This window comes from Crocodylus porosus, unplaced genomic scaffold (assembly GCF_001723895.1).
Source record: "Crocodylus porosus isolate Cpor-Errol unplaced genomic scaffold, CroPor_comp1, whole genome shotgun sequence".
NCBI classification, from domain to species: Eukaryota; Metazoa; Chordata; order Crocodylia; family Crocodylidae; genus Crocodylus; species Crocodylus porosus.
The window spans coordinates 47,304,309-47,314,388 of NW_017728950.1; the positions used below are offsets into that span (position 1 = coordinate 47,304,309).

General features: G+C 43.7%; 1 protein-coding gene across 4 annotated transcripts in view; it reads left to right on the plus strand.

The window, feature by feature from the left end:
* Window positions 1-10,080, plus strand: part of MLLT3 (MLLT3, super elongation complex subunit) — a 218,999-nt gene that overhangs the window by 201,429 nt on the left and 7,490 nt on the right. For 3 of the 4 annotated variants that reach the window (XM_019555233.1, XM_019555235.1, XM_019555237.1), the window contains exons 10-12: window positions 5,843-5,914; window positions 7,547-7,618; window positions 9,486-9,579. In XM_019555233.1, the coding sequence (XP_019410778.1) occupies window positions 5,843-5,914; window positions 7,547-7,618; window positions 9,486-9,579 (238 nt within the window). The remainder of the gene's footprint in view (window positions 1-5,842; window positions 5,915-7,546; window positions 7,619-9,485; window positions 9,580-10,080) is intronic. The other variant, XM_019555236.1, reaches the window with a different exon arrangement.

Here is a 10,080-nt window from a genome sequence, read left to right on the forward strand (position 1 = left end):
AGATAACCCCAGTCTGGAATAGGGACGAACAACAAGACCGTCCATTAAGGAACTGGCAGCCTCCACATTATATATTTAACCATCAAAGTCGTGGCGGGCGAGATTCTGAGGGTGCTACGTCACCCTAACGTGGCGGTAGGCGGCGCTAGGGAGCTCATGGCCGCCCCTAGCCCCCGCTCCCTCACAGATGCCCTCTCTATCTGGACCAGAACCATGCCACACCACCTATCCATCCAGAGGCCCTGCTGGTGACCCCTCTTTGGACAACACCTACTGGACAAGAACCCCTTTCCAGTCTGGATAGGTAGCTATCACACCCCACCGCCTCTTCAACCAAGGACTTGGACTCTGCTTCTTTTCCCTACCTGGACTCCAACCCTGCCACTGAGTCTCTTTCTGCTGTTGCCATACCATTTTGTGTGTGTGTGTGTGTGCGCACGCACGCATGTGAGAGAAAACCAATAACTTCATGGGGCTGTGTAGTGTGTTGTCTGTTTAATAAACCTGTTATTTGGACCCACGAGTTGGGTTCAGCCCTACTCCAATCACTGCTCCTCGCCCCTCTCACTTCTGTCTTATTTCTCCCTCTCCTGCTTCTGGTTCACTGCAACCTCCAACACCTGCCCTGAGCTCCTCCCTGCCTCCAAACTCCATGTTTCTTTGCCACTGTCTTATCCCCACTGCCTTTTCCCCTGAGCAACCAGGTTTCTGCCTCAGTTTCTTTCCTGGCTGTCTCCTGCTTGCCATCACTTATCTGCCCCCCACCCCTGCAATATCTCAGCTGTCTGCCTTCAGTTTCCAGCCCCAAGCTCCCAGGTTTCTGTCTCTCTCTCCTTCCTGGCTGTCTCTACCTTGCCATCAGGCTTCCCCTGCCCACTGTGCACCAGTGACTTGGAGTAACCCTGGGGCCACTGGATCTTAAGTAAACCCAAACCTCAGTTGCTGAGCTAGCTTCTCTCTAGTCCACTGCTTCTAACCCTGGCTCAAGCAACTTTCACACCTTACACTTTAACTCTTTCTCTCTCATCTTAACCATCACCCAAGTATTCCAGGTACCCCAAGCACACACATACAGGCCCATCAGCCTGACCTCTATCCCAGGGAAGGTCTTAGAAAAAAATCCTCAACGGACTGGCCGATGGCAACATCCTGAAGGATACCCAGCATGGGTTTGTTGTGGGTAGATCTTGCTAGACCAATCTTGTTTCCTTTTACAACCAGGTGGCCTATCACCTGGACAAGGGAGAAGAGATTGATGTCATATATCTTGACTTCAAAAAAACCTTTGATCTGGTACCCCATGATCACCTCTTGGCAAAACTGGCCAACTGCGGCGTCGGGTCCACTATGATCTGCTGGCTGGGGAATTGTCTCCGGGGTCAGACCCAGAGAGTGGTGGTTGACGGAAGTCAGTCATCGTGGTGCCGTGTGACCAGTAGGGTCCTTCAAGACTCTGTCCTTGGACCTGTATTCTTCAACATCTTCATTACCTACTTCAATGATATCACCAAACTCTGGGGTAAGGCATCCACACATGAGGACAGGAGGGTGATCCAGGCTAAGCTTGACAGGCTCAGGAAATGGGCAGACAAGAACCTGATGATGTTTAACACTGAAAAATGCAAGGTTCTCCACCTTGGGAAGAAAAACTTGCAACATCCTTGTAAGCTCAGCACTGCTATGCTGGCTAGCACTATGGATGAAAGGGACTTGAGGGTCATGATTGACCACAAGATGAACATGAGCTTGCAATGCAATGCTGCAGCTAGTAAAATGAGCAAAAAGCTGCCTTGCATCCATAGATGTTTCTCAAGCAAATCCCAGAATGTCATTCTCCCTTTGTATTCTGCCTTGGTGAGGCCACAGCTGGAGTACTGCATCCAGTTTTGGGCTTCATAATTCAAAAAGGATGTGGAGAAGCTTGAGAGAGTCCAGAGAAGAGCCACGCACATGATCAGAGGTCAGGAAAACAGACCTTACAACGATAGGCTGAGAGCTATCTTCAGCTATACTTTGTCCTAGCTACTGAATTGTTTGAAAATACTTTCTGGTGTTAGGATTACTGCATGTCAAAAATCACTCTTAGCTTATAAGCTTTTTTTTTTTTCTTTTTAAAGTAATAAAACAGCGCCTGAAAAACCTGACTTTTTTTCCAGAAATATTTCTTTTGTCAAGAGAAGATTGCTTTTCTTCCACCCCAAACTAAAGCAGCCTCCAGGCCTGTTAAAACTAAGATTCTTCCCTTCACTCCCAGTGGCTTGCTTCGTCATTTGTATTTCAGTCATGCACCTTTCTTAGTAAAATAAACAATTATGGTTGGGTAAGGCATTTGTTCCTTTTGTCCATGAGGGAAGCAGCCAGAGCTAGCATGAATGTGTATTAATTTTTTAGGTTACTAGCACTCTATAGAGCATAAATGCAATTAGAGGCATAGATGGGCAGCACCACACCTGTAGCAACCACACAATGCCCAGAGCAGTCTCTGCTGCTACGGTTGCAATCACAGTGGTATGATCAGCAAGGATCCTGGTTTTCTCCGATGTAAAAAAATTACCGATTTTTGGTTAAAAAAAGTAACCCCAAATCCACATTGTTCCATGATTAAAATGAAACACCACTATATACACATCTATATATTAGTGGTGTTTTATTTCAATCCCAGAAAAATTTGGATTTGGGGTTACATTTTTTAACTGAAAATTGGGGATTTTTTTAAATCAAAGAAAACCAGGATTCCTGATGATTAGCCACCACTGTGGTCACGACTATTTTTTGCACCCCTTCACCAAGGTGGCATTCAGGGCAGCTGCATCAGTTGCCTTTTCAACTATGCTATTGGGTACGATCTACTACAACTATGGGGAGGCTATTGAAATTGGAGAAAACTGGTGCAGGAGGGGCTGGTGGTATCCAAAAGTTTGATTTTGTTTTCATATTGAAGTTCATGTTATGATATCCTAGTGCAGGGGTCAGCAACCCTTGACATGTATGCAAGAGCATGGCATGAAAAGACATTTTGTTTGGCATGCGTGCCTTGGTGCAGATTGTGGTGAAGGGGCCAGGGCTGTGCTGCCACAAGAAGGATTGAGCCCCTCACAGCTCCCCCACCATCCACCTGGAGGTGCCTGTGCATCCACCACAAACAGCAAGCCACCCAGGGTTCCACAGATCTCGGTACAGTGGCTTGCAGCCTCCCAGCCACCTGCCACAGCAGGCCCAAGCTCTGGCCAGGCCCTGGTCACACACCAGGGAGCCTGGGGTGCTTGCAGCAGGTGGCAGGGAAGCTGTAAGTGGCTGCACTGGGGTCTGCAGAGCCCTGGACCAACTTCTTTCTGGCAGCAGGTGCACACACGACTTGGGGCAGATGGTGGGGAAGGGTCTGGGCTCTACTCCCACAGCAAGGAAAAGGTCCCTCACAGCTCCCCCACCATCCATCTCTAGCATGGCAACATCTTGCAAGTCAAGGTTGGGGTGTTTTTGGCACTCTGCCCAAAAACATTGCTAACCCCTGGCCAAGCGTATTGAGGGAAGTGGGGAGGGTGGACATGTCACCAAAGTTATCTTCTGTACTGTGAGATGTAAAACAGAAATCTGGATCATTTGTGATTGTTAAACATCCTCTGACACTTTTCACAGAAACTGCCATGTTCCAAGCTGTTTACATAAATTTGACCTGTAGTTTCCAAGTGGGGGAAAGAAAATTCCTGTCCTGTCCTAAAACTGTCATATAGAAGCAGTGTGCCGTTGACTTAGTTGACACATTCTTTTTCCAGAGATGACTGAACTTCAGTGCTAGCTGAAGGCGTCCTGGTGTCTAGTATGTACATTATGCAGGCTGAAGCTTGCAAAGTGGCTTAGAATCTTCTTGAAGGAAAAGCATTATGTTAACACAATATTAGTGTAACCCAGGTAGTATGCAGTTATGTACTCCCCTCTCCAATTGAAGGGAATGTTAGCAGGGCCGGTGCTCTGTGTGGTGTAACTGCCTGCTGCACAGTTTCCCTCCTTCCCCTATAGAGTCAGGCTTGGACACACAATAAAACTTAACTACGTACAAATTTAATAAGATAAGAAAATCATAATATATACATATATACACTAAATATAGGAACTATAAGCAATTTATACACATACCTATACAGGTACTACATATATTATACTGATTAGAGATCAAGAGGTCAAACAAAGGTCTCATTAACAGTCATGCAAACTTATACTCTCATGAGGTATAAGGCTATCAAAGCATAAGGCACAGGCTCCAAAATATGAGGCACAGAATTTACAAAATATAGGCTGCAGAGCACAGCATGCCCAAAATTAAATTCCCAAGAAAACAAAAGGATAGTCCATGTTACCCTGTAACCAAAGTTAAGAGGGGAAAGGTTTTCAGTGCCCTACAGGACCCTATAACCCTGTTTGAATCACCCACAAGGGGGACCTCACAACCCGGGAGTCCTCCCTTCGGGGCTTCCCTTCCAGCTGCTAGCCACAAATGAGGGAGCAAGAAATCCCTCCTCCATTGTGGGAAGCTCTTTCCCTGGTAGCTCACGATTCTCTGAGTTCTAATGAGGCCCTCCTGTTCCTCCGGCCGAGGCATCTCCTCCCTCAGCAGGGGGTCCTCAGTTTCGCAAGGCCCTTCCAGCCACAGGCCCTCTCTGGGCTCTGTGCACTGTTGGCTCTGGCTCATGCAAGGATTTCGAGACCTGAGCCACCTTGTGCAGTTCAGGGGTCTCGGTCCACTCCTGGACCCTCCCTGCACCAACCTGTGCACCACATTTCCAGCCTCATGCCAGAGTGGAGACCCTAGGCAGCTTGTGCAACTCTGGGGTCTAGGTCCGTTCCTGGACCCTCCATGCACCAACCCGTGCACCAGGATGCCTGGCCTCATGCCAGGATTGGAGACCTGAGCTGCTGCCTGCCTCTCCCAGGGTCTCGGTCCCTCCTGGACCTTCTGTGCACCGGCTGTGCACCAACACTGTGCTCCCTCATGGCAGGGCAGGGGGTTACATCAGCTTGCCCCACCCCGTCTGACAGTCCATCTTTGGCTCTTCTGGGGCCAGTCCTCCACCCTCCTGGCCAGCTCTTCTTCCACCCTCTTCTTCATTCCTCAGTGAAGAAGCTGGGCGCACTGCCTTTTTATTCCTTTTGGGGGCTTCACCCCCAGATAGGAAACAGAACAGTTAAAGAGAAGGGGGGTGTTAGTTCCCTCTCAGGCCCAGCTCTTTGCCTCTTCCCTGCCTCTACCTGATTGGTGGGGGAAAAGGGAAATACCACAATAACCATTTCAAACTTTTCCAAAGCTGGTACGCTGAGCTGTTGCTGGCAAGCCCACCGCATTGGGTTTTGGTTTTTTTATTTAAATCATTTTGGAGCATTTAGACCTCATGCAGTCTGGAAGTTGTGTCCTTCATGAAAAAGAAACAACAATATGCAGTCTGTTAAATGTGTTTTCCCATTCTCTGTATTGAAAGTCTCCTTTTCCAAGAACCTAGAGAATGCCTCAGTATTATGTATCTTCAGTAATTACACCTTTTCCCTTGCCAACATCTGAATGGAGGACATGAGAAGCAATAAAAAAGGTCCAGGAATCAATTTCTTTAAAGTCCATTTGTTTTTAATAATTTCATCTTAATGAAACAGCATTTTCTGATGTAAGTTCTTCTGAGAAAACTAACTTTGTGTAGGTCAAAAAGCATGAATGGTCAGTGGTGGAGTTTGGTTGTGATTTCTTCTAGTTGTTATATTTTTGGTTGGTTTTGGGTGATGGCAGGTTTTTTAAATGTAATTATTTATATAACCCAATGATATAATTAATGCTTACAGGGATTTTTTTTCCCTCCAGATTCTAGAAGTGAAAAGCCCAATAAAGCAAAGTAAATCTGATAAACAAATAAAGAATGGTGATTGTGATAAGGTAAATATGAAAGTGACAACAGTAAATTAATTCAGAAAGCCATATTAAGGTACAGTATTTTCTCTTCTACATTGTTGCCAAAGTAGTAGAATTTTTTTACAGAATGGAAAACTTGCAAGTTACCAAAACTCTACTCTAAGGGGCGTTTTTCATCTGTTGAACTTTTCTTTTTTTTTTCCATTTAACTACTCTCCCTCAATACTACATGGGTATCTTCCACTTATTTCATTATTAGGGCAGTGCTATACATTTACATAATATTTCATAGAACAAATAAAAGAGAGTTCCTGCCCAGAACCTACTGCCAAAATCCCAGGCAATCAGTCTAGGTATTATACAGAAACCTTTCCAAGGGTTTGTAAGTGCCTGAAGATGATAGTGTTGAATAAATTTTAATATTATGCTGCTTAACTCAGAGTTAGCATTTAGCAAAAGGAAAGACTATTTTATTTTCTTTAAAGTTGTGTCAACTGACCATGGTTAACTGAGTTTTATAACACTTGTTAAATAACTCCATGCAACTTCCCAGCATAGAGACTCCTGAAGGTTTCAGAATTTAGTAGTAATAGTAACCTTTGTGCTACTATGAGACCAGGACTCGTAATTTGGTGTCTCATTCCCATCAACAGCCTAATATGTATCCCTTGTTTTGTTCCTGAAAGAGAGAACAATGCATATATCCATGCAGCGTCCCTATTTGGGGTGCTCTATTCTGGGCATGATGTACACCAGGGGTAGGCAACCCCTGACACAAGTACCAGAGCTTGGCACGCAACCCTTGGGGCAGACGGCAGGGATGGGGCCGGGGCTGCACTACCACACCAAGGATCAGGCCTCTTGCAGCTCCCCCACTGTCTGCTTTTTGCACACCAGCATCTTACAAATCAAGGTTGTTGGTGTTTTTGGCACTCTGCCCAAAAATGTTGCCAACTCCACTCTAGAGATGGTGTCCTAAGAAGCCATGTTGTGTCTTCACTGCCCAGTGATCCTGTTAAAACAGAAAAAAAACATTAAAGGGAAAATGCTTATGATCCCCCAGACAGTTTGTGACCTCCAGACTGGAAATGTAATTTTTTTCCTTCCACATAAGTGATGTCAGATACCCTGGCCTATGGATGGAAGAGTTTCCCCCTCGTGCAAATTGGTGTTTAAAAGTGCCAGTGAGGGAGGGAATTTTATCCCCTCTGAACTAATTTGTTTGTTTATTTTTTGAATCCTTCGGGGCATCTTAAAAATAGTATGCTATGGAACTCAAAACCATCTTCTAACTATTCCATTTGCTCTTTGGAACCTGACAGCTGAGAAATGCCTGTTTTCATTATAATGAAGAATACATGGGTCTTTCTGAAAACTTTTTTTGACAACTGAAAAAAATAGAAATTATGTTAGAGACCTAAATACTTTAGCGGTAAATTTAAATTTATTCTGTGAAGTAACAGAAGTTTAATGTGTGATGGCTTGGACCACATTCTGACTTGTTAGTTTGAGGTAAGCTAAACCCATTTGGTAAGAAAGCTCAAGTAGAAATTGGTACTTGTAATCCTTTGAACAAAGTCTGGATGGAGGCTTTTAAAATATACAGCTGTACTGTATACTTAATAAGTTCTTTGTTTGTTGGGGGTTCATTTCCAGGCATATCTTGATGAACTAGTAGAACTCCACAGAAGATTGATGACATTGAGAGAAAGACATGTACTACAGCAGGTGAGGAGCACTCTCTTGCAATATCATAGGCTAAAAACAGAAGTAGGATTTCTCCTGGGACAAAGCCTTTTATTATTCTGGGATCCTACTACAGGCCCATTCTCCCACTTTAACTACCTGTGAAGTCCCATGATAGAACACCCCCTTCCCTGCCCCTCTCCCTATTTGGGGCTAATTTGAATGAATTATTATTCAAGCTGCATATGTAAACGGCTGTCTCTTGCCTATTTTGAAGTAAGTTAGAAGTCTAGGACAGTCAGACCTGAGATAAACCTGACATCTGTTTTTAGCTTTAGTGTGCTCAAAGTCAGGAGACCAAATATGTTCTTCTTCCTTCAGCCTAAAGCTTTATAATCTGATTTCATAGCTTTCAGGTCTGGGAATTTCAGTATGGCCCAAGAGTAAGAATTTCAGTATGACCCAAAGAACTATGTGACACAAATTGCTTATTTTGTTTTCTTATGGGATCATACATTGGAACTGAAATTCATCCCTTTCTGCTTTCCAGGTTAATTTGCAGAGGTAGAAATAGTACGCATTTAAACTAAATTCTATTACTGGTTCACAGTATTGATCAATGCATTTTCAAACTGCTGAATCGGTAATAATGAAAACAGGCCACTAAAGTAAGGTCTGTGGGATGGAAGAAAAGTACAGATGTTGTACTGTTTGTTGGGAATTTTGTTATGTGTTTTTTTAGGACTAGAGTGTTGGTCAAAAACAGTTAGGTGCTGTTTCCAAATATGGAACACGTTTCCAAATATGGAACACTTTTATTATAAAACACAGTAACTTTGTATTCTTCCTAATGAAGTAATTTATTACTTTAGTGTAAGCTTGGAATGGTTGGAACTATGAGCTTCAAGTCCTCTATATTTAAAAAAAAATGCATTATATTTTGACATTTTGCATTCAGGGATCTTGGCATTGTCAGGTATTATTGGATTACAAATGGTAGAGATAAAACAACTCACATTATTAGCAAAGCAGAAGTAATTGTAGCACAGATGGTTTTATTGCTTTGACAGCAATTAGATATCACGGTCAGACTTTATAAATAGAGATTTTTAACACCTCAGTAAATTTCTGAATGCTTAAGTCTGTGCAATACTAAAACATTCTGTAGACTTTCAGCTTGAATCCATTAGCTAGTCACAAAACAAAACTTACGATCAGAAAGTAGTGGAAGCTCACTATAATAAAAGCTATAGCAAAAGATTACACAATTGAATGTGTTTAATTAAACAGGAACCCGGTACATAACTCTACATAATATAATATTTAAATATATTCTTGAGCAGGTTCACAGTGTTTTATGTAACATACTGTTGTTTCCAAAATTTGTCCTCAGTTGGTCACCAATTAAAGAAGCATTTCTCACCACAAAACGTGGTAGGGGAGTGCAAGGGTTTTTTTGTATGGGCAAGTTAGGGTGTAATTTTTATAGAAAACTATAAAAACTATCTGCACTAGTTCCTCATTGTGGGCTGTCCTAGTATGTGCTAAATGCAAAGGCAGTTTTTGCTAGTTTGGAATTAAATTAATGAAAAATGTAGTTTCATGTCCTAGTTTAGCTTTATTCTACATCAGCTCCTCCATATAGACAAGTCCTAAACCTAGAAGGACTTGCTTGACCTAGCAAAGAATAGGTACCAGCTAGATGGAAGTTGTGAGTTAAAATGTGAAGAAAATCTTGGGAACTCATTTTGGAAGATGCCTTCAATAGCTTATTATTTTATGTATTTCAACTTATTAGTACATATGACTTTGCCGAGTCACAGAAATGTATATGATAAAAAAGAGTTAACTCTCACATCACATCACATCATAGTACAAGGTAATACCAGTTGTTTTTTCCATCTTTAAGGCCCACACTATTTGTCATTACATGCTATCTTCAAACAAGAACAGTGGAAGAAAGGAATTAAGTGGCATATGCATGGGGGAAAGAGATTTAAATGGTAGGCCTGTGTGAAGCGGCTAGTATTTGCTTCGGATTCAGTGATTCGAATCACTGTCCCGAATCAATTTGGCCAAATCTGATTTGGAGGTTCAGCTGCTGCCAAATTGGCTGAATCTCCAAATCACACAGGCCCCATCTCCCGGCCGCGGCAATGGTTGCCCCACCTGCCCCAGCTCTTTGAAAAAAAAAAAAGCCCCTACGTACCAGGTGCTGCCCGGGGGTGGGGAATCCCTGCTGCCCCTTACTGCCACACCACATGGGGGGCTCTGCCATGAGCCTCCCAACCCCCCTCAGCCCCCCCCCATGGCTGCCCCATGAGTCCCAGCTTCTGGCCTTTTTAAAAAAACCCCCAAAAAACAAACAAACAAAAAGTCCTGACTCACCAGCTCCTGCCTGGTTGGCGGGGGGCAGGCAATCCACACTGCACTGCATTGCATGGGAGGCTCTTCCACAAGCCCTCAGAAGCCCCAAGGCCAGTGCAGAAGCTGGTGAGTGTGGG